We start from the raw sequence: 24,772 nt of genomic DNA on the forward strand, positions 1-24,772 counted from the left end.
GGCCTTGCTGGTTTCACTAGATCTCAACACAACAGTTCTCTGTATTTTCTTGAAATAAACAGGCTCTTGCACTGAGAGCAAGAAAACATGCCCCCAAGAGAAAGAGGCTTTCTAAACATTAGTGCTTTTAACTGGATTAAGTATCGCTATTTCCCATTCCGATGGTCTTGTGAGGCTCAAATTCCCAGAAAAGCTGTTTGCTTTGACCCTGACTCCTGAGACTGGTTGTATTTTAGCTCATTCTGTTATGATGAGTAAGCACTAAAAACCTTCAAGATACTTTTAAAGATTCTTTAAATGAAATGTTTAAAGGTTTTCGGCACAGCAGACAGCTTTACAGGAATAGTGCATTCAGAAACCCTCAGGGGTTTTTCGAATAAGGTTTGGTCAGCATTTCCTTCCGTTCTGCAGTCCGCTCCGCGACCTGTGCCTCTTTGGGTTAGTGCCACCCTTCTGTGCAGTCTTAGCTATAAAAATATGCCCCTGCGGCACCTCCCTGAGAGCAAGCAGAATCCTCTAGGCTGGGCCCAGACTCTGCTCCAAAGCGGGAGTGCACGTTTCTACCCTAAAATCTGCAGGTGTCAAATAGGGTATCATGAAAACCTCGCTTGTGGGGCCTGCCCATTAGCTCGGTTGTTTAAGGGCTTGCTTAAACAACGCAGTCAGGCTCAAGATGCTCTGGTTCGAACCACGTTTCTCACAGGAAACCAGAAATGCCCTCAAGGCTCTTCAGGCCGCCAAAAAACAGAACAAAAAAACCCCTCGCTTGAGGTTTCTGGGCAATTAACCATAGACCTACTGTACGGTCTTTGATGGGTACACTTCGTTTTTTACACAAGTTATTTTTTTCCTGGCCACTTAAAAAGGCTCTTCAATGAGTTACACTTTCTGTAGAAAAGTCAACGTGACACATAGCTGGATCCAAAATCTAGCGAGAAGGTTACGTTATTTTTAACATATAACATCACTCAGCGCTAGCAGTTTCAGTTTGCTCACTTTTCAATTTTTAAACTTTTGACATTTTTTCTCATTGAAATCAATTTTAAAACTGTAATTTGAGATTCACTAATAGAGATGGGGTGACAGTGAACAAGGTAAAACAGGAAGTGGCAATGGCGCAAAGATAAGCAAAGGGACTAGGAGACCAGTACAGGGAGCTGCTGGCCTGGACACCGACTAGTCGCGGCCGCTGCATCTCCGGCCTCTCCCCGGCAGCATTTTTTATTTTGAGGGTTTAAGTTACAAAATGGCCCTGCTGAACTCGAACTTCTGATCCTCCTGGCTGTCTTCCACCCCTGCTGGGATTAGCCACCGTCACCACGTGTGACAAGGAAAACGATGCAGTTTTCAGTTTGCATCTGGTGAACAGACACGCTTCCCAGCACGGTGAACAGGGACAATGCTGCGGGAGCAGGTCAGGAGTCCTGCGGTTGGCTGCCACCTCGGACAAGTGACCTGGGTGGGCACGAGGAGCAGGCGGAAGCAAGCGAGCCAGGGCCCAGCTGTGTTTCTTGAGCTTAGCAGGGCGGTTGGAGCTGTAGGAGGGCACAAAGCGGTCAACGAAGCCTTAGGGTTATATGGATTCGGGAGCACTGTGTGGAATGAGACGGGAGGACAGGCCAGGACTTCTAAGGGGCAAGGGGACAGAGAAGCGCCTTTCCTGATCCTGAAACTGCCGGTGACCTGGACACAGAGCTTCTTACAGGCCCAGCACAGCGAACGGCGATTACTGAATCAGCCGGTGAGTTAGACAAAGAACAGAACTGACGCTGCAAGAAGTCGGGAAGCAGCTGCCTCAGGACACGGGCAGTGACGACTGGGAGGAGGCCGGGGTTCTTTCTTAATTTGGGTATTATTTATATGCGCTTATTAAATATATGAAAATATATCAAGCTGCCCATTTATAATAAATGCACTAAGATATTATATATTAATAAAAAGTATAAAAATTGTAGGTAGGTCGGTTTGGGTGGAGTGGCTAGAAGCCAGATGGGGAAGATTAATTTATGGTCAACTCAGAACACACAGCAGCACTGAATCAGCGTGGTGCTGGATGTGGAAGGCCACCTGAGGATTGTGGCCACGAGCGTGACAGGAGAGCTGGAGAAGATGGCATCTGTTGGTTCTCCTGGAGCTTTTTCGGCTGGCTTTCCTAATACGAACCCAGCTGTTCTTTTTTTTTTTTTTCTCCCCATTTATGTATTTGGTACAGAGTCTCACTACACAGCCCAGACTCATTTTGATTCTCTGGTTTTCAGCCTCCCCAGCTAGGGGATCACAGGCTTGGGCCACCACCCCTGGGCTTGGTCACCAGCTCAGCGCGCCCTAGGGGTGGGGCCGGCTCAGCGCGCGGGATCGGGGATTGAACTCTGATCCCAGCGCTTGCCAAAGCAGTTGCTTAGTGCACTGAGCTAGCTCACCGGCCCAGCTGTTCTTTTTTGGAGTTGAGGTCCTCACTGTTGCCGAGGATGGCTACAGGTCTCTCTGGGACACTGTGCTCCTTACTGAAAGGGTTGCTTCTCGGCTCCAGTGCAGCTCCCTCAGCCCGCTGGCACACAGCCTTCATCCCGCGGGCGCAGACTTCCTAGCTTGCACCACTGACCTCGGGCCTTCCCAGTGCATGCGTGAGACACTGTCGCGGGCGCTAGGCCTCCAGCTGGACTCACGGAGGATGCTGCCGTGGGATCCCGGCCCTCAGCTGATGCTTTGGGTCTCTCTAGTGTGGCTGGACCTCCTGCACTTTTACATTTGAATTTTTGGCAGATGATAAAGGCCATAGTGAGAGGGTGTAAAACATGGGTATATTTTTCTTAGATCTCAACCTATGTGACATGATAAAGTTTTGAAGTCGCTGATTAGTTTCAAAAATTGAAACGCTCAGTGAAAATTATTACTATGATGGTGGTCATTTACTTTCAAAATTCTTCCTTCACTTAGTTGAGCACATGGCCATCCCAGCCCCTGGCTTTCTCTGTAGCCACAGGACGAAGCTCTGGCCAGCCGACTGTGCATTTCCGACTCATCTTTTTCCTTTTCTCTCTTCCTCTATCTTGCTGCTTCAAAAGTATTTAATGGCCCAACCCACTCTGCGTGTGCAGGGGACGGTGCCAACAGCTGAAAGTGGATGCTGGACAACTGCATGTGGCCACGCCCTGCGCCAGGTGACCTTCAGGGACGGATGCAAATGGATGTTTTGTTTGAATCGCAAGTTTCCTGTTACAACAAATCCGAATGCCAAGGGTAAGATATGTGCTTCATAAGAAATGATTTATCATTTCAATTAAAAAATGCAGTGTCTAAAATATGTTAAATAAGGCCCAAATAATTTATTTTTTCTTTTTAAATTTTTTTTTGCAGTGCCAGGGATTGAACTCAGGACCCTGCACTTGCCAGGCAGGCACTTATTCTACTGAGCCATCTCCCTGGCTCCTAAAGTTCTGCATTTCCATCTACTCGATATTTCCTTTTGGAGTTTTCTTCCAATTCAGTTTTTTTTTCTTTGTGGTGCCAGGGTTAGAACTTGGGGCCTTAGCCTTGCCCTACAGGCTTTTATGCCATTGAGCTATCTCCCCAGCAAAGTCTTTTTTTTTTTTTTGCAGAGCCAGGGATTGAACTCAGGCCCTTGCGCTTGCCAGGGAAGCGCTTATTCCACTGAGCCATCTCCCCGGCCCCTAGCAAAGTCTTTTATTTATTTATTTGGTATAGGGTCCCACTACGCAGCTTGCTTAGACTTCAACCTTCCCAGTGCTGGTTTCAGTGGCCAGCTCAGCACAGGGCTGGCACCGCGTGCGGTACTGGGGATCAAACCCAGGTCCTTATTCTTGCCAGGCAGGCACTTAAACCACTGAGCTACCTCTGGGTCCCCTAAATAATTTATTTTCTGTAAAAAATAAACAAACAGGGGCTGGTGAGATGGCTCAGTGGTCTAAAGCACCTACTTAGAACAAGCTTAGCAAAGCACAGGGACCGCGGTTCAATCCCCCAGCACCACATGCCAGACAGCCCCGCCCCCTGGTGGGCTGAGCTGGCCACACACACACACACACACACACACACACAAAATTAAAAAAAAAATAAAAAATAAACAAATAAATAAAAAGTTCACATTACATTAAAAAGAATTCTGCATTAGAATCAGAATTTGTGCGCACCTAAAATTGCTGCCTTTGCATGCGGGCCTGGCTGTTCAAAACAACGCTCACTGAAAGCTGACCGAACAGCATTACCAAAGCCGAGCACCAGAACTCGGCTTGCTGCAGCAGCACGCGGAGAGGCTCAGGGCTCCGCCTCGGTGGCTGCCCGCCAGGTCACACCCAGCCCCGCACTGAGGCTGGTCGTGTGCAGGGAGAGAAGGTAACACTGCAGCTCTGCTGTCTAGACTCTTCGAGATACACTAGTGAAAAGCACAAGTTACACCCATTATCCATCTATCAACCCTACTACAGCTCTATGAAGTTAGGTCTACATTTAGCCCCATTTTGTAGAGGAAGAAACAGGCAAAAAGAAATCCAGTAACTTCCCCAAAGGCATCTACTAATTAGGTGCCAAAGCAGAATCTGAAGTTTTACTTTCAGAATGTAGGCTCTAGACCATTAGCTATCCTGTAACCCACTAAGAGTAACAGTGGGTTACATACTGAGCTGTTGGGGGGTTCTGTGATGCTGAGAACTGAATACGCTCAGCAAACAGTCTAGCGCTGAGGACATCCTCAACCCTGAACTGTTCTCAGGCGCCACCTGGAACTACAGGCATGTGGAGGATATTCAATGAGCGAATGAAAAGTGAATGAACGTTTATCTTAAACCCTCCCGTGACAGCCTGCGTGGCCTGCGCTGATCATCCCTCATCCTTCTGTCCCCACCCAAGGTTTGTGCCTCCACATCTTCCCAGTCTTACCTCAAGCCCACGCACTCTTGCTTTTGCTCCTGCCTATTCTGCTGTGCAGTTAGAGGTAGGGTTCAGGTTCCTATTTGTGGGATCCAACAGATGGATCTTGTTGTTTTACTGTGCTGACCATCCTCGACCTCTTCAGTTGTGTCTGTGAAATCTCCTCCCTGGTTCTCTTCCCCAAGCTGTGACTCTTCTCATCTTTTAGCATCCCTCAATAATGGATGCATTCTCTGGGAGTCACCTTGGCTTTTCTGACAGTAATCTCAACCAGTGTTAGGGGTAAACTTCTGCAGTCTTTTCCACACGTGGGGTTTGCTCAGCTTTCCAGCAGTGGATTTAAAAAGAAAAAAAATTTTTTTGTTCCGGGGATTGAACTCAGGTCCTTGTGCTTGCCAGGCAAGCGCTTATTCTACTGAGCCATCTCCCTGGCCAGCAGTGCATTTAAAAGGCAAAAGATGCCTTTTTTGACTTTCTAAAAGTGTTGCCGAGCTTACAGTGCCTCTAAACGTGGTCAGAGTTGCTAGGATTTTCTTTTAGAAGTGACAGGAGTTAAGCAAAGTAAAAAAATACAAGTATCAACAAAGGGGAAGAAAATTCCAGAATTCTATTAAGGGTAGGGAAGGGAAAAGTTGGCCTAAGTAGCCATAGAGGGTCTGAGAATGGTTGTAGGTGCGGTAGGCTTTGAATATTTGATAAGCAGGGAGCCACACTGACACAGTAAGGTTCAGGCTGGAGCCAACCAGACGTGTGAGGTCACCATGCGGCTGATCATCCTCTATTTTCCTCAGGAATCTATGTTTAGGCATAGTTATCAAGGTAGGAAATTTTGTGAAGCACATACACTCATCCTGCAACCAAAAAGCTGCCGGGCAAGTTCCTGGTAAGCGCGTAACTAACAATGCCTGCCACAGCGAAGGTACCACCTAACTCCTGCATCTCTTAATAAGAGTGAGCGAAGCAGTGCTGGTGAGTGAAAGGCCTGCTCCGTTGGGTGCTAAAAAGAATCTTGCTCCTAGGTATGTGAAACCAGTATTCTCCATGTTGTGGAAAGACCCGCTCCCTGAATGAAAAAAAGGCATACCTCCCTTTGGTGGGTCGGCCTTGCGCTTGGCAGCATAGAACGCCCTCTCACCTGGAGTTAGCAGCACACACCTGCAGTGAGCCTCGGGAATTACTGTCTGCTGTTTCCCAGCGCAAAGTGCCCAGGAGACAAGGGTGCTGCGCGCCGCAGGGAGGGAGCTAGCCCAGTAAAAATCACCCATTTTAGGGGGTTTTTTTGGTGCAGAGCCTCACTATACAGCTTGGACTCATAGTGACCTTGTTTTCAGCTTCCTCAGCGCTGGGATCACAGGCGTGCACCACCACACTCATACTCAAAGCCCTCATTTTAAACTTACCTACAATGCAGCACAATTTAAAACACGTTTAACTTCCATCCTAGATTTTATTTCCTTGAGCAAATTTTCTAAGTTCAATTACTGGATTAAGGGTATAAATTCTCAAGCTCCCTTACAAGTAGTTGTTTTCATTCCCCCCCTTGAAAAGGGTCCATTCGCTTCCACTCATCTGATCAAGACATGATGCACTATTTTGACAAAGTGGGATTTTACATGTGTAACAGTGTACCAGCACCAACAGCCTTAGGAAAGAAAGCATCACCGTTGTTTTCACACATGGTTTAATAAAGATTAACTGAGCAATATATATATATCCCCAGAGATTCTTTTTCATGGTTTTAAACTGTTTCAATGCATTTTTCCTATTTGACTACTAGTCACCTAGTCTTTCTTAATCTGTATAAATCCTTAAATTATTTGACCCATTTATTTTTGGACTACGATAGAAGCACTCAATCCCTCCCTTCACTTTTCTCTCAACGGGTATTTGGTGTTGGCTAAACTGCATTAGGAAGTCTCTTCTCTTTGTTCATTCCACGTGTTGGGGTTAAGGCCTGGGGCACAAGGTTTACCCAACCCTTGGTCTTTTGACACACAACCTATCAGACATTTTATTTTAGCCTGTGTATGCCAAAGATTGTAATGTGTTTTGAATTTCTGCATGAAATCTGTCTTCTCTTCTTGTCTAGGTGGGTCCTCACCCTGTAGCTCAGGCAGAATCCCGTCTTAGCCTGAGTATTCAGACAATAGGTGTGAGCTACCACCCAGCACAAAGTTGATGTCAGACAGAAAAGTTCAAGGAAAAAGAGTTGGAAGAGGAGAAAAAAGCAAGTTCCACTGTTGTAAGGCGTTCCAAAAATGGCGCCCTGAATACTGAAGGGTTAACATCACAGGCTCACTGTCCTCCTCTGCTCCTCTCAGGCCACTATCGTATTTTAACTTATCACATCTCTTTCTAAGACAAAGCCAACTCTCTTTTACTATTTGGCCCACACGAGGTAATTTTGTTGATGAACTAACGGTGAGTTGTGCACATTAGCTGTTGTGAACGCTGAGCTCCTGGTGACAACGGGGACGCACGCCAGGCATAAGTGTAGCTGTCCTCCCACCGACCTCCCATCTGCCGGCAGGGCTTCTCTGGATCTCAGTTGGGCTTCTACGGCAGTGCTTTTTTTTTAGTTCTTCCAGTAATTAAATTCAGAAGTGAAGAGCGGTTTAGTTCAACCCTACTCCACACAAACACTATCAGATACAGCTTTCATTTCGTACCTTCAAAGACAGCCATTATGCTGGCGGACAGCCCAGCGTTAACTTGGTGCTTCCATGGAGTTCTCGAAAGTCTAAGGAACTCAACTTTCTGGACAGCCTGACGTTCAGGTGAATGGCGCGGACAGGAGGTTGCTTATTTCATGTTTCCCTCCTGAAGCTTCTAGTCCAAAACATGGTATCCATGCTTACCTAAGAAGAGCACAGGACTGCTGCCAAGTACCCTGGGCTCAAGCACAGCAGGGTCCCGACTGGGGAAGGCCATCAGCTGTAGTTCGTTCTCAAGGTGAATCTCTCACGAATTTAAAATTTAAAAATTACTTTAAAATTACTGTTGCAATTTTAAATTTTTTAGGTTAGGGGTATAAATTGAATGGTAGCACACGTGCTTAGAATGAGCAAGGTCGTTGGTTTGGTCCCCAGCACCTTAAAAAAAGGTGGGGAATAGAAGAAGGAAAGAGGAAGCTGGAAGAGGGTGGACGGGAGAGGGAAAGGAGGACAGACAGAAGATCACAGGAAAGGGAGTGAGGGAGGCGAGGAGCGAGGGAAAGAAGAGAAACAGCCTCTGCAACAGCTAAAAGCTACAGACCAGCTTCACCTTTCTCTCCTGTCTGCCTGTACACACTTCAGCCTACTCAGGACAACTGCATGTGCCCTGCAACAAATGCCCTGGAAAGAACTTTACACTTTTGATGTGGACAGTTTCACACAGCATAAAAACCGCACATGCACATCACATTAACAACCAACAGGATACATATGGAGTCCAGCACAGCTAGACTTAGAGAAGACTTCTAATAAGTGATACTACAAATTCAGCATCATTTCTTAACACTGGCAAGGATTCAGCTTCTGGCTGACAGAGAAACCGGGTGGCGAGGACAACCCCAGCCTTTCTTCTCAGAGGCTACTTAACAGAATTCCAGAAGGGTTTTAAAACAAAAGACCTGACGATGGGAGCTGAGGAGTCCAAGCTGCGCCCCAGGCACTGCAGGCACACAGAAGCCATCCCCCATGCCATAGCCCGGAATCACCTTCTTGCTATTTACTCTCTGGGATTTTAAAGAATTACTGCAACAGCGCTGAACTTTCACTTTGGAAATGCAGGTGATGGCTGACAAGAGCTTCGAAGTTATTTCAATTTTAGCTAACTGGAAGCACTTCCCAAAGAATAGATTTTCCAGGAATAAGATTTATGTGTTTATTTAGTACAGGGTCTACAGGGTCTCACTACACAGATGGGATTCGGAGTGATTCTCCTGTTTGTAGCCTCCCAAATGCTGGGATTACAGGCGCACCGCCCAATCTCAACGTTTCAGCATGCCTGGGGCAGGGCTGGCACGGCACGCAAGGGATGAAACCCAGCCGCTGTGCTCTGCTGAAGCAGGCGCTTTAGTCTGCTGAGCTTTCTGGCTGGTCCTAGATTTTGTCATTTTATGGAGAAGTAAAAATTAGCAGTCTAATATGAGGACTAGAGACGGACTCACAGGTACTGGCTAATAAACAGATGTTTTGTACAGAACATTGAATGCTACTAACAAAACATTAAAGGAAAAGCAAACAATCTAGAAGATGATCGGGGCCAGTCACAGCTGCCCTCTGTTGCAAATGCCCTCATGTCTCTGCAGTCACTAGAGTTGTCAACTGGATCATAAAATGGCCCGGCACAGCTGGGTCTCTAACCTGCTGGAGCTGCACAGTGAGCAGCCACTCCGCTGCCCTTGTGAGACTCGGGTGAAGGCTACTGTTCTCACACACAGACATTCCTTGTCGAGGACGGCAGGTCTGCAGGAAAGGCTGCCCAGAAGACCACCCGGGAGTGGAGCGTGGCCCTCACCCAGACTGCGGAGAACATGACCCCCGCTGCAATTCTGAATTAATGACAGAGGTCACAAAAAAAATACTGGACCACAAAACCAAGCACTAGCCTCTGCTGACTGCTAGCATGTGGATGTAGGTATCTACTATAAATAGGTAACATTTGGGTAATTCTCCTCAGCAGAGCCAAGAAGTTTGGAAATAAAACGGAAATAGTTAAAGCTTTTCACATATTGGTTATACCACCAAAATATGGTAATATAAAAGCTACAACTTAAATATTAACATCTACTCCAAATACTGAAAAAGACAAATCAAAATTTGTGATGTTAATTAAGGAAGCTAACTTTTAAAAATTTCCCAATTTATATGAAAATGGTTTGACACAAGTAAAATTTAAAAACCAGTAGGGGCCTTTTTACCAAGATGGCGCCAAAGGCAAAGAAGAAAGCCCCTGCCTCTCCCAAAGCTGAAGCCAAAGCAAAAGAAAGCTTTGAAGGCCAAGAAGGCCGAGGTGAAAGGCACCTGCAGCCACAAAAAGAAGAAGATACACACGTCATTCACCTTCCACCGTCCCAAGACACTGTGGCTCCGGAGGCCGTCCCGATACCCTGGGAAGAGCACCTCCAGTAGAAACAAGCCTGGCCACTATGCCGTCATCAAGTTCCCGCACCACAGTCAGCCGTGAAGAAGATCAAGGACAACAACACACTCGGGTTCACTGTGGGTGTCAGAGCCAATAAGCACCAGATCAAACAAGCTGTGAAGTAGCTCCAGGACATCGATGTAGCCAAGGCCAATGCCCTGGTCAGGCCTGGTGGAGGGAAGAAGGCAAGTGCTCGACTGGCTCCTGATTATGACGCGCTGGATGTTGCCAAGAACGCTGGGATCATCTAAACTGAGTCCAGCTGGCTAATTCTAAATCCACTTTTCTCCCCCAGTTAAAACAACAACAACAACAACAAAACCCCCTGCAGGATTAGCAAAGCACATCTCCTATAGACCATGTATGCTTTCTAACCAAAGCACGTATCATGTAGTCCTTTATCAGTGCAAAGCTTTTACTTCTTCTTTCATCAAGCTTTGAATTCTACTAGGTCTTCAATACGCAACACCACATATGCTCCAGGAGTCAAACTTGAAAGCATTTTGTTTCTTACACCTACCTGAACAAAGCCACCTAAAATGAACAATTTTAAGAAATAGTTCAGCTACCAGTAGAAATCTAAGGTAACAAAAACTGCAGATAAATCTTTTTGGAAATGTAAATAAAACAGAAATTTTGCGTTTTATTAAATCAGTAAATATAATCACCTGGGTACACTTTTATTAGCAAAAATGACTGTACTGATAAAAAAAAAAAAAAAAGAAAAAAAAGAAAAAAGGAAAATGTACCTCAGACCAGAATACCATAACAAAGTTTTGTGGAAGCTGCATTTTATTTGAAAATCCACCCATTTTGCTAACATACATTTTAATATTGTAAACAAAAATAGAATCTGCAGAGACAATGCAACAAGTATGCTTAAACTCATGTACAGAATTGCTTTCCTACAATGAACTGTCCTTCTTAAGGCCCATCTCAACCCAAGCATTAAGATGTATTTACACAAAGCACCGATCAACAGTGCAGTTTAATTCTTCGTTATCTAAACTCTCGGCTAGACATTAACTTTAAAGATACTATTTCCCCTTATTTAAAAGGTACATGATCATAACATGGCACAAGCCAAATAAAAGTTCAGGATTTTGTCCCTTTCCCCCTCCCCCAACAACATCATCTAGAGTTTTACTGGAAGAAGGAAAGTCTTGAAGTGAAAGCAATTCCTCACATTCATTTTGGAAAGGCCCTAATGTCCAATGGAAAATAATGACATGCCAAGCACGAAGCAGTACAGATCCTTCTCAATGCACTAATGCTGAATTTAAAATGTAGTGCTTTTCCTAGTCAGTGAACTGTTCCTTGCAAAATCCTAGGCACAGAATTGACTATAAGGATTAATGCATTTTTAATGCTTCCCTAAATCCCCCAGAGACTGAGAATTCTGGAGAGATTCAGACCTATGGACTTGCCTTAAAATATTTAGTGCTCTGTCAGCTGAAAAGCATTCTGAATCAGATTCATTCTTGTGAATAAAAATCAAACATACTGTATACATCCATACTCATTTTCATAAGGAGGTTTGATACAATATTAATGTTATGTAAAACTGATAATCATAAATAAATACAAATACTTAAGGAATGTCTACTGCAAACTGAATAGAAATTTTTTTTTTTTTTTAAAAAGGAAAGTTAATTTTAGTTATGGTTTCTGTGTCTGTGAGGGCTGGAGAAAAAAGATGGCATGTAATTCAGAATTATGATTTTGATCCCCCAACAAGTCCTGCTGCATTATAGTAAAGGACACAGCTCTCCTCGCAGGCAGCTTTTCCAAATACAAATTTCACACTTTCCAAATAAGGGCTTTCTTGATAGGTTACTGATTATGGGTATTAATAGGAGCTGAAAGAAGTGAAGGGTTAGTCACCAAAAAGAGAGATCTTAGTCTTAAATCATGGCAATTCTTGGCTTTATAAACTGTATTGATAGGTTCACCTATAAACTAGTCCCAAGTTCCTTCACGGGCCTTCACTGGGTTACGGTCGCATTCTAATGGAAGAAGAGTTTAAGAGACAGCAGTCTGGATTTGCTGGAAGTAAGGATTCGTCACTTGAGCACTTGTCTTTTTGGAATAATTCCATTCTCTTCCATCTAGTTACATAAACTGTATCTGGAAAAAAAAAAAAAAAGACAATTTTTAACTCATTACATTGTATAATGTCTTCTTAAACCTTAAATGCAAAGAAAATAAAAATATAAATCCCGTGTGGCCTTTTCTCCTTCAAATGACTCAGAAGTGCTCACAATGTGTTTATCATAAACACTGATTACACAACAAAGTACTATCAGCTTACGTGCCACAACTCAGTATCTAAAACATAATTAGAGGGACTTTCAAATATTTCTCTAATTACTAAAAACCAAGAGGTAGCACAGAAGGGACAGGAAGAAAGAAGTTCAAAGGGCTACTTTTCCATAATAATTTCAAAATATTTGTCCATAAGCACAAATATTCCATGTAAAATCTCATTTGGGATAGCAAGATTTAAATTATCATTTCTAAACAATAAAAAACTAGAGTTAACAAAAGAAAAAGTAATGTCATATTGACTAATGTCATGACTAACATAAGTCAAGATCTGAGACTTATAAATGAGTATTTCAAATGGGAAGCCAGTGTTCGCTCAAAAGATACGGCACTTAAGTTTCACTTAAACTGCCATCCAAAGACATTGCTGAGGTAGATGTGCTAATAAACTTGCCAAATAAGAAGACTGTAAGTCCCAAAGATCTAGCAGGTAAATGTAAATGGGGCCTAGAGTACCAAGAATAAATTCTGTCTTCCAGCAAACGAAGTGGTGTGGATCATATACAGAATTCTAACTGGGCTTAAGTATTCATCTGTCCTGAATTTAAAAACAAACTCGTTTTTTAAAAGCACTACTGTTTTGAAATGAAAAGGTACACAAAATACAACCCTTTCAAGAAATCACTGAAATAATTTATTCATAATCCTGGCCCTATTAAAACTGAAGATGTCCCCATCAAGCTCTCTACAGTGTATAAACTGTTCTGTGATGAATGACAAAAACATCCAGGTCTTAAGGGTGGTACTGATCTCATTCGTCTGCTGTGACCAATAGATGCTTCTACACGTAAGACGTTTAATTTTACACCTTCTAATTATGTTAAAGTATTTTCCAAAAGTTGCTTCTCCTATGCCTTTTCTTGACCTATTTTTATTCTTCATCTGAAGAATAAAGGAGGTGGTAGAAAGCAGAGGGAATCCTGAGCCCTTTAAGGAAACAGAGGGGGAGAACACTGAATCGTGCTTAGGGATCGGTGACTTGTGATGAGCGCTTCAGCCCCCGTATCTCCCCGACAAGCAGCAATACCTAAGTGACTTATAAGAGATCCTCCAGAGAGAGCTCTGCAAAGGGGTCCTTTCCTGACGCTCTGTGAGGACTGTGACTGGAGGGGCTGGATGCTGCCGACAGCTGGGGGAAGAAGACAGAGAGGGGAGAGAAAAGATCTGAGAATGACAGGACACGAGAGCAGAAAATGTGATGAAAGAGGAAGTGGCTTTTGTTTTGTCATCTTTAATAAAAATTATAAAGGTAGCATTTGTAGAAAATGGAATTATTAAAAGTTTTAGTCACATGTCAAGTCAAAGGGTATCCAATGGCATGTGATTTTTCAGAAAACAAATTCATGCTTCTGAACTCCAAAGAAATAAAGTAGTGTTTTTACCCAAAAAGGTCAACATAAGCTGACCCATGGTTAAGACTTTCTGTGTGTAGGAGAGTAAGGAAAGGCGGTGGGGAGTCCCGCTGACAGGATGCACAATCTTGAGTGTTTTTAAATTGAGTGAAGACAGTTTTCTGTGTCCAGGTGATCTGCTTAAAGATGTGCGAACTATGTCTTTTAACGAGCAGAAAACAGTGTCTGGGCTTTCACACCTGTTTCGCATGGAGCTACCTTCTGTCCTGAGACCATGCTGCAGCTGCTTATAAGCTATGGGAGATGACAGCATCGCGGAGGTCACCTAGGCTGAGTGTCATACGGTGTCCAGAATGAGGGGAACATTTAACATCTTTGATTCTGCTTCCTACTCAACTCACATGCCTGACTCTTAGAATCTCACCCTACCCTTTAATTATGTAGGAAGACCACTCTGCTTAGTAACTAGTATCTATGGTATTCTCTCAAAGGAGTTCTAAGAACCAAGATAATGATTTTCATATATGTATCTTTTCACCAAGATGAATTATGAGTATTTTAAACTCAACAAAAGTTTGGAACAAACTTTTAATCCCTTTTATCATTCTGTATAGGACCACAGAGGTGTAAGCACCAGGTTATCAGGAAATGAGCTGTGTGGGGGTTGTACAATTGAGCAGTGAATCCAAGTGGATTTAACAGAAATAGTTTTAATTCATACTTTCAACATTCAAATCCTACAAAAAAAATTCCAAGCTGTAAAAATGTTTTTGCTGGCCTAAAATGATCTTATTTCATTCTGCCTATTTATTTTTAAGAAAAGCACTATAGAGAATAAGTAGCCAATAAATTTTCTCAAATATTACCTTACTAGTATAAGCGATTTGTTGTTCTGGATACCAAAATCAATTTAAAGGCTTAAAAGTCACCACTCGTTAAACTGGCAGTCAATTCACTTTCCTATCATATCTTGAAATAAATATGCAAAGACAACAGAAAGGACGATGGGGCGATGCAGCAGCATTTGGGCTTCAAGTTTCCAATACCCATCAAAGAGACAGATTTAGGTCCCCTTCATTGGAAACATGCCCCTATCTCCTATTTTCAGCCTAAACAATTTAGGAACAGAACGGTTTTGAGTAATTCTTAGTCACTGCACTAGAGGAATCAGACCTTCACGCTTATTTCCACTGTTGACTGAGTTCCTTTCCAATGCATGTTTTCTCTTTTGACTTCTAACAACAAATTCTGCTTCTTTCAGATGGACTGCATCTAAAATCTCAAACCAACTCAGGGGTGGGGTGCAGCTAACAATAAATGAGTTCTCAAATCAAATGCCTCTACGAGAGCAACAGTCCCAAAGATCTGACAGCTCCAGAAGAAACACTCCTGAATACAAAAGAGACATGATTAAAAATGAGGATACAACTAGACAAGTCTTAAGACGCTTGGACAACAAATAATACTGAAGAGGATCAATTTTCATTGGGGAAATAAACTGCTGGTTTTTAACTAAAACTTCATCTAGTTTCTAAAATTGGTAAAATATACTGATACACATATCTATAAACATTTAGTTAAATTAAAACATAATCGATACCACCAAATAAAAAGACTATATTCCTGTAATAAATTTCTTATCAACATACACCTGAAGCACATGAAACTGTAGCTCAAACTCTTTTGGCTGACGCATGGCTCGAGGACCGGGACACGCAGGAGCCCTGGCCACGGGCCCCACCCCTTCACAGCACTGAGCACCAAAGCACAAACAGAACCTACAAAGAGAAAGCAGGCAGCTCAGAGAAGGAACAAGGAAAGAAAACCTGCTGGCCTATTACTGCTCAGGGAAAGCAGGAAGCAGATAAGACAGGAAGAAGGGGCAGTAGGAGATCAGTTAGGGCCTGGTGAGGTTGGCTGCGGAAGCAGGTGTGACTCGTCCAGCACAAAATCCCAGGACGCGGTCCCAGAGCAACTCCCAAAGTCCTGTAGATGGGCTGCGAGGGAGAACTCGAGCAGGTACACCCGAGGCTGGGCGAGACCTGACACTGGCCAGAAGAGTGGGTGATGCAAAAAGGATGGAGCAAACTGACTTCTCCTGTGAGGCTGGCCCACCCATGCCCTAGGGATGTACTACTTTCCTACCTCTATTTGCCCAGACTTGCTCTGCAGAGCCTGTTTCTCTTCCTACCTTTAATAAAACTTTGCTACCATTTGTACTTCTCTGGACTCATTCTTTGCTCAGGACAGAGAATGTCTAGAAACCCCCTCCAGGGAGCTTCCAGCACTCCAAAACCTGGTAACAGTAGCAAGGTTTAAAACATCTGAAAAAGTCTCCATAAACTATGAGCTGACTCTCCTTTAGTTTCTTTTGACTACATCGAAGAACATGACATAAGGCTGCCGAAGAACATACAATGGCAAAAGTCCTGCTGGGGGTGTGCTCTGTGGTGGAGCTCCTACCTTCTGTGCACAAGGCACTGGGTTCAATCCCCAGCACATACACGAGGAAAAAAAAAAAGAAAAAACAAAGTACTAAAGGATGAGGAATAAAAAATAAAACTTTCCAGTATTCATCACAACATTTGCCAGATTTTACAAGTCAACACAAATTGTTTGTTTCAACTAAGCTGTCCTACAAATCTGCCATCACCAGAACACTGCAACAAAAGATTTTAAGTCCATCTTAACCCATTTTTTTCAAATAATATTCTCTATGTCAAGATCTCCACAGAGCTAAAAATTAGTATGTCTATCAGCTTGTCCAAATCAAAGTGACCTACATTACAACTAAAGATGCCTTTTAAATAAAGGGGTTTGTCTTAGTCTTTCTGGTCCAGTAAAGAAATACTTTCTCCTTATATTCAGGAAAATGAAATACTGGAAAAGCAGTCTGTAAGAAAAAAATACTAAAATTCACAAGCAAATGACGGTAATATAAAATTCTTGGTTGAAATTTCTCCACCTCTCTAATCAACCTTTGAAAAATGTATGTTGACATTTATAAAAAATTCTAATGTTATAAAGCAAAAATGAGTCAACCTTTGTTATTCTATATTCCTGTTTCAACACTAAGAAAGCAAGAAAATTTCAGGTTAGAATAAAAAACAGCAGCATGGGGCTGGGGAGATGGCTCAGTGGAATAAATGCGTCCCTGGCAAGTGCAAGGGCCTGAGTTCAATACCCGGTTCCACCAAAAAAAAAAAAAAAGAAAGAAAAAGAAAAAAACAGTTGCAGACTCACAAAGCTACTGTTGATCAAAAGCTTAGAGAAAATAAAAGCAGATATTTAGGAGAAATTTTCTTACATGTATCACTGGCACTAAAAAGTCGTAAGGAGGCAACTTTGCCAACCTTTACATTTAACATTCTTTAGTCCCTCAAAAGCCTATGGAGCACAGAGCAGTGTTGTAGAGACACACTGTGTCTTCAATGAAGGAGCAGACCCACACCACCACACAAAAACAGATGCGGTTCCTTTGCCTGGAACAACTGAACAGGGTTTTGTAGAAATACGGACACAAATTCAATCCTCGGATAAAATGGGATTCAGAATACCTAGGCCCGATTCTTGTGTCTCCCTTTATGGCTATATTGAGAATTAAATAACAGGTACCCAGCATACTGTCTAAAATAAATGTTACAGGGCTGGTGAGATGGCTCAGTGGTCTAAAGCACCTACTTAGAACAAGCTTAGCAAAGCACATGGACCGCGGTTCAATCCCCCAGCACCACAGGCCAGCCCGCCCCGCCCACTGGTGGGCAGAGCTGGCCACACACACACACACACACACACAAATAAAAAATTAAAAAAATAAATAATTAAAACACATGTTACAAATATCACTTCACTCTTTCCTAGCGCCTGCCATCAAATGGTCATCTGCACTCATCGGGGTCCATGGTCAAGTGTCGCTGACTCCATGCTGCGCCTGCTCTTCCACTGTGCTCTCAGCACTGGAGCGCCTCTCACAAGATTTCTCTATTATCCATCCAGCAGTTGCTCATGCTTTCAAATTACACTCATCTCCAGGTTTCCTGGGTACAACCAAACACTGTACTAACGGCACTTCTTCAGCAATTCACCGAGGCTCACATCCACACACATTCTAAAATGTATTAAGGTGCTTTTTGGTGAGAAAACAAACTGTAAAAATGGCCTCCAAAGTGGAATGTAAGAAAAAAAAAAAATTAGGACTTCTCTCTCTCTTTTAAAATTAAAATTAGGCAGGATGGCACACGCCTGCAATCCCAGAACTTGGGAGGCCATGAGTTTAAGGCCAGCCTGAGTTACAAGACCCTGTCTCAAAAAAAGTCAAAATATATATAGGAAATATCCATCCTTTTAAAAATGGTACCTAATATGTCACCATAGTAATATATTCATATAATCTATAAATATACACAAATGAAGGTTACACACGTGCCATGCTTGAATGTCCCCTCTAAAACTAGGTTCAAACTCAGTCGCACTCCTAAGTGCACGAGGAGGTTTAGGTCAGGACAGCGGCACTCAACTTGGATGAATGGAGCCACGCGGGAACGGGTCCTTTATTCTGTGCTCACTCTCTCTGGCTTGCTTCTGCCATGTGATGCCTTCTGCTTGGTTGTGATGTGGCAAGAAGGCCCCTGCCAGGTGCCAGCACCCTCATGATGGGCTTTCCAGCCTCCAGATACGTATAAGCCAGTATGTATCTGTTTATTACAAATTAGTCTGTGGTGTTGTGTTACAGCAGCACAAGTAAACCAAGGCAATGTTTAAGATACTTTAACACTGTTGTGTAACAAAATAGCTACAGGCTGACTGCAGTGTTTGTCAAGAGGATTCACAGAGACAGTCTCAAAACTGGGCTCTAGAACAGCAAGTTGGTTTTGAGGAAGGTTTACAGCAATGGCCAGGTCACTAGTGGCAGACCAAATCCAACTTCATAGGAATGAAAGCATAGTGTGCGGTAAACAATGCACTATTTCTCAGCTCTCTCTGTGGAATATGGTTAGTAAGGATTCCTCTGCTGTGTACATGCACGGGGTCTACTCATTAGCACAGGCCTAGCGCCAGGGACTCGAAGCTCTACTCAGTTTGTCTGGGGGACCCTGCACAGTGACCTGGAAGCATGCTTCTTTGAAGGTATGTGCTATCTGAACCTCCCCCAAAGTGTAAACTGCAATCTACAGTACTTAAAAACGTTAACTTAAAAGCCTTCTGAATGTGCTATGCAGAAGTAGCATCTTTTCAGGAGTTTCACAGAATCATGGCAACCTAAACTGACAGACAGAACCAAGTAGGAGAGGGAAGCAGATCAGAAGAAGTGCTAAGTTTATGGGAGGGATTATTAGCTGAGTGAGCCAAAAAGAAATACCTTCCATCTATCAGAAATGTTTCCACAATGTGCATGGCGGTGCATTCGGGAAGCTGAGGCACAAGGTCTGCCAAGAGTTCAAGAACAGCCTGGGCTATACAATGAATCCAGGCTAGCCAAAACTACACAGTGAGACCCTGTTTTAAAAGTTTTCAAGTATAAGAGATATCCTTTTAAGGTTCCATTGATTATCATTATCATTATTATTTTTGTATTTTAGGGAAGAGTCTACAGGGGGGTCTCACTGCATAGATCAGACTCGGAGTGATCTGCCTGTTTACAGCCTCCAGAGAGCTGGGATTACAGGTGCGCACCACCATGGCAGGCCTGGGAATCGAACCCCCAACCCCTGTACCTGCTTGAAGGTGCTTTAGTCTGCTGAGCTATTTGGCCAGCCTTCTAAAGTTCATTTAAAAAAAAAAAAAAAAAAAAAGTTTCATTTGATAGATGTGAATCATGAAAATTTATCTCAACTGTTACTCTGACGAAACAAGTTAAAATTAAAAATGTATCTAAACTGCACACTGCTGTGCTACTTACTGGAAATGTGACACTTATGCTTGGCTAAAAAATCTAAACTGTGTCCCACATAGGAGCTGGCGGCTACCTACATTACCTAAAGTATGTAACGAGCTTCTGCTAAAAATATCTAAGGAATTCTACAACTTTAAAAGATATTTCAATTAACAGTCATAATTAAGGTTTCAAAATAATGAACTGTTGATAATATGTATTTACAATGAAGAAAATATGTAATATATAGGAAGAAATATAAGCTATATTACGAATCACACTTGGAGAATGCAGACAACTTCAAAAACTAGGGCAAACTTCTTAAGTTTCTTTTCGAAAGTGCTCCTGATCATTAGGAACTTTAACACGTCTCCATATTCCTAAGTCAAGCTTAAATATTCGCATCTGAGTTTCACAGCAAATCTTTTTTTTTTTAATTTTTTATTTATTTATTTATGGGGGGGGGCCAGCTCAACCCACCAGGGGGCAAGGCTGGCTGGCATGTGGTGCTGGGGGATTGAACCGTGGTCCCTGTGCTTTGCTAAACTTGTTCTAAGTAGGTGCTTTAGACCACTGAGCCATCTCACCAGCCCCTCACAGTAAATCTTAAAAGTACACAAAACATTACCCCACGTTTAGACATAAGTGGAGGCTTACTTACACAGACAACTTGCCCTGAAACAGAGGAGTCCAACAGGTGATCTGAAGAATGGAAGCCCCCAACTCAGGTATGCGGAGGAAGCCCTAACCCCCTGGACCTGTCACTGTGCCCTGTCTGTAAACTGGGCTACATAGACAGAATACTTCGGATAAGGTATGTGAGAGTGGGCTCTAACCTGTTAACCCGATATTCTCACACGAGGCCCCAGGAAAGCAAAGACTCCCCTGAATGCCATTTGGCAGAAGCACAGTTTAAAGAGCTGCAGGTGCAAACCGGAACATGCAGGCCACCAAAAGCGGCAAAGCAAATACAGAGCCTTGGAAGAGTGTTCACACTGAGCACGGCCACCCCAACAGCTGCATTTTCTGATTTCTGGCCTCTAGACAGCAAATGCATTTTTGTTATTTTAAGCCATGAGATTTGTGCTACTTTGTTATAGCAGCCCTTCAGGAACTAACACGCTTTAAATACAGATCTGCTACCTCCAGGCCGGCCTATCCTACGCCCAGACTTCCACACTCTGCTCCTCTCATTCATTTCAGCTCAGCTAGAATTTACATCTATGTTTATAGGACGAAGGTGGGGTAATGGCAGAAAGGAACTTCTCTAGGAAACATCAGAGTCAACACATTCCCAGGTCTTCACACAACAGTACCGTGTGACCACTGATGCTCAGTATTATGATTCCACAGAACATCAGTCACCCACAGTTCCAAAAACTTTCTGGTGTTAAGTAATCATTGCCTTTTAGAAACAAAGCTCTCAGCAAACACCGAGAAAGCAAGACCTTCTTGTACATGCTACTTACAACAGGGCAGCCGGTGGCGCCCCAACGTTCTGCGTACACTGACTTGAGTGCACATCGGCAGGTTCAGGACCAGGCTTTCACCTGGAACACTAAATCCTGAGCTCTAAAGTAGATGCTGTCCTGGTACCTTACAGCACATGAGGACGAGTGAGCACAGCACACTGCTGTCAAGGCAACGGGTCTTTTTCACAGAAACCCAGCTGGGCAGATCAGCTGACAGAAGCGCTACCATATCCATAATTAGAAAGTTAAACAAAACGAACAACCCACCACAAACCACAGAAAAGCCGAACTAAGCCTAACAGCAAAGAACTTTTAGTTTTTATGTTAAAAAGTCATTACAATTATTTGGGGGGGCAAGATTGGAGTTATTCCAGCATCTAAAGTCAACAGGGCCTCTATGAGCAAGGGTAAAACAAAACTATGAGCTGTTGTTTCCTTTTAGATAATTAACTGATGTCAAACTTACTTAAAATTGGCCTCTCCAACCAACCAACCAGCCAGCCAACCAGCCAACCAGCCAGCCAGCCAGCCAGCCAGCCAGCCAGGTCTCATGCGTCATCATATTAGCCGCATCCTCTTAAACAGCAATGTCAATCCTCTTCTTACCACACCCCAAGAAGCCTAATACCAGCCAAGAAACCAAGACTTTCAGCAACTTATTTTTTTAAATTAACTGCCTAAATGAAACGCCCTATGGTTTTCATTCTGCTTTTTTTTTTTTTTTTTGGCGGAACTGGGGATTGAACTCAGCCCCTTACACCTGCCAGGCAAGTGCTTACTTTACTGAGCTATCTTCCCGGCCCCTTTCATTCTGCTTTTGAAGACAGATTAATATGGGATTCATGTGAGTTCCTCATACAATAAAGTACGAAGATCACGACAAGTGCACTGACCACTCCTCCCTCTCCTAAAAAGCATCTACCGTACTGAAGCCACACAATTATTAGAGAAAAGCATTATTTCCTCCTATCTCTGCAGCTTTCAGAAGAAATCACGTTACTGTCTCCATGCTCAGTAACAACGTAAGAGCTGCACACTGCAGACATGGAACGAGTTCACAAACTACTGTTGGAAAGGGTATTCCAATTTCTATGAACAGGAGTGAAGTTTATCTGGAGGACCAGCAGAAAGCATGAGTCTCCTTCTCTCCAGCCTAACACAGACCCAGTAACAACCTGTAACAGGGATCCGTGAAGAAGCAAAGAAGAGAGGGGAAAGGAGGCCTAGCGTTTTCCTTGTAGCTAAGCATCTAGGAAGGGTGTTTAAGGTGGAGCAAAAAGTTTTAAATGCCTACAACAACATAATATAGCACTTAACCTTAAGGAACTCACAGATATATGAAAATAACGTTTTAAAAAATAAACGATGAACTGTCATCAAAAAAGGGCTGGTAGAAGGGAGCTGGAGATACCGTTCAGGACTGAGCTTATTATGCTCAACACGCATTAAGCCTCTAGCTCAACTCTCTTGGCCGGAAGAACACATGAAGAAGAGGGAAAAAATACATATACACATCAAAACCAGCACGGCGCGCTGCATTGAGGCTGTAACGAGACAGGCCCCACAGAGCCAAGCCCCGGCGACGGCCTCCAGGAGGCGTGCGCTGCTTTCCCACTGGCGAGCACCAGCGAGGCGCTCGGACAGTAGAGACACTGCTCGGCATATCTCAGCAAGCAGCAACAAGAAATTAATTAGGAGACAGGATGTCGTAAAAAGACAGTTAGTAACAGGCAATAGGCTAGCAGTTAGGCCCTGGGTGAGCAATGGTTCCCCAAAAACCTGTTTCAAGAAACAAGGATTTTTGTTAACAGTTCTGCAACTTGGTTTTAATTAAAAGCCTGTATTTTGACTGGATTTCATTTTTCATTTAAACTACCTTTAACTTTAAAATGTACAAAAGAAATGGTTTCTGCCCTCAATTACATGTGGATCCAAATGAGAAAAAGAATGAAACAGCATAATAACTACAAGATAATTATGTAAAAATTGTTTTGGCTATTCCTAGCATTAAATGACCAATATCAATCTAAAGGATGGGCTAAGAATTATTAAAAAAACCAAAACATGAGGGCTGGAGTTGGCTCAGAGGTCTAAGTACCTGGCAAGTGCAAGGACCTGGGTTTAATCCCCAGTACCACATGCTATGCTGACCCTGGGCGCTGAGCTGGCCACTGAAAACTGACTGTGGTGGCGCATGCCGGTAATTCCAGCGCCGGGGAGGCTGAGACAGGAGGATCGCTATAAGTCCAAACTGTGTAGCAAGACACTGTACACTGAATAAATCAATTTTAAAAAATTCAAAACACGAGAAAATGTCAAGTAAACCAAACAGAAACTAATTTTAGATTATTAAAATATTCAATCATGAAATCAGTACTATCATGATCCTGGTAAGCCAGTTAATATTTTATTTATTTATTTATTTGCAGAACCGGGGCTTGAACTCAGGCCCTTGTGCTTGCCAGGCAAACACTTATTCTACTGAGCCATCTCCCCAGCCCCAAGCCAGTTAATATTTTAGCTATATTAAGCAATAGCCAATAAGTCAAAACTTTTTTTTTAAATTTTATGTGTTTGGAACCATCCAGTAGAAAAGTATGAAGACGAAATATAAGAAATAAAGCCATGCTGTTAAGTTGAGCTGTGGGGGACTCAGGTCAATAATTTCTGACATTGCCAGTTAAACAGAAGACCCAATGCTATTATGGGCTGCTGGACTCTTTTGGAATGTTTTGCTGAGTTTACACACCTATAATATTCAATAACGGAACTTAGGAAAAATGGGGTACACTGATGAATGTCCATTCTGTATCTGTGTATTCAAAGTGGTTGGGGTAGATATATAGTTGCATTCTCTTAATGAATAGAACGATTTGTTCTAATGGTGTTTGTAAATAGGATCACAAGTCCGCATCTTGTACAGCAATTAACCACTAAGAAGAATATATGCACTGTATTATTTGTTGAAACTGTACTTCTGATTTGATTTGAAACTGTCTCATTGCTATCTGTTTATCAATAAAACTGTAGAAAAAAAATTAAAAAAAAATTAACTAAAAAAAAAATAAATTTTATGTGTTTGATACAGGGTCTCATTATACAGTTCAGACTCATAGTGATCCTCCTGTTTTCAACCTCTCCAGCGTTGGGATTACAGGCATGCGCCACCACACCTGGACTTGGTGGCCAGCTCAGTGTGCCCAGGGGGCGGGGCTGGCACAGCATGTTGCTAGGGAATGAACCCCGATCCCTGCGCTTGCTTGAGTAGGCGCTTAGACCACTAAACTACCTCGTCAGCCCTAAGGCTCTTCTAAGGTGTACAGGGTCTCACTATGTAGACCAGACTTGTAGTGATTCTCCTGTGTATAGCCTGCCAAGTGCTGGGATAATGAAAGCATTTTTGAACAGTGCTATTACAACTGTATGAAACAAAAGATTAAAGAGAAGCACAGTAAGATACAAGCTGAAAAAGGAGTCCTCATTAAGATTCATTTGATAAAATATAATCCAAAAATGACTATAAGTCAAGCAGTATTCTAGGAACTGAGGATGGAAGCAAACACGCCACACAGAACACTACCTTCGTAAAGTTTATTGTTCGGTAAGAGAGTGAGGATGTCTCGTCAGATTAAATGGATGGATGTCAGGTAGCCTTAAGAACAATAAAGGCGAGTCCTAGCCCAGGTCCGGTGAGTGTGCGGAGAGCTTCCTGCTACCCTGCGCCGGCGGGACCA

At 43.1% G+C, this 24,772-nt stretch overlaps 1 protein-coding gene across 17 annotated transcripts in view; it reads right to left on the reverse strand.

Moving 5' to 3' along the window:
* Nucleotides 1-10,790: 10,790 nt before the first annotated feature.
* The window catches only part of Picalm (phosphatidylinositol binding clathrin assembly protein), a 72,672-nt gene continuing 58,690 nt past the window's right edge, over nt 10,791-24,772 (reverse strand). For 8 of the 17 annotated variants that reach the window (XM_023716608.1, XM_023716607.1, XM_023716606.1 and 5 more), the window contains 2 exons: nt 13,370-13,471; nt 10,793-12,144 (listed from right to left, as the gene is read on the reverse strand). In XM_023716608.1, coding sequence (XP_023572376.1) covers nt 13,379-13,471 — 93 coding nt within the window. In that variant the 3' untranslated portion in view covers nt 10,793-12,144; nt 13,370-13,378. Of the gene's footprint in view, nt 12,145-13,036; nt 13,047-13,369; nt 13,472-24,772 lie in introns of those variants that run through there. The other 9 variants (XM_004632563.2, XM_023716604.1, XM_004632561.2 and 6 more) reach the window with 4 other exon arrangements.

Source organism: Octodon degus, unplaced genomic scaffold (genome assembly GCF_000260255.1).
Source record: "Octodon degus isolate 3935 unplaced genomic scaffold, OctDeg1.0 scaffold00049, whole genome shotgun sequence".
Lineage (NCBI taxonomy): Eukaryota > Metazoa > Chordata > Mammalia > Rodentia > Octodontidae > Octodon > Octodon degus.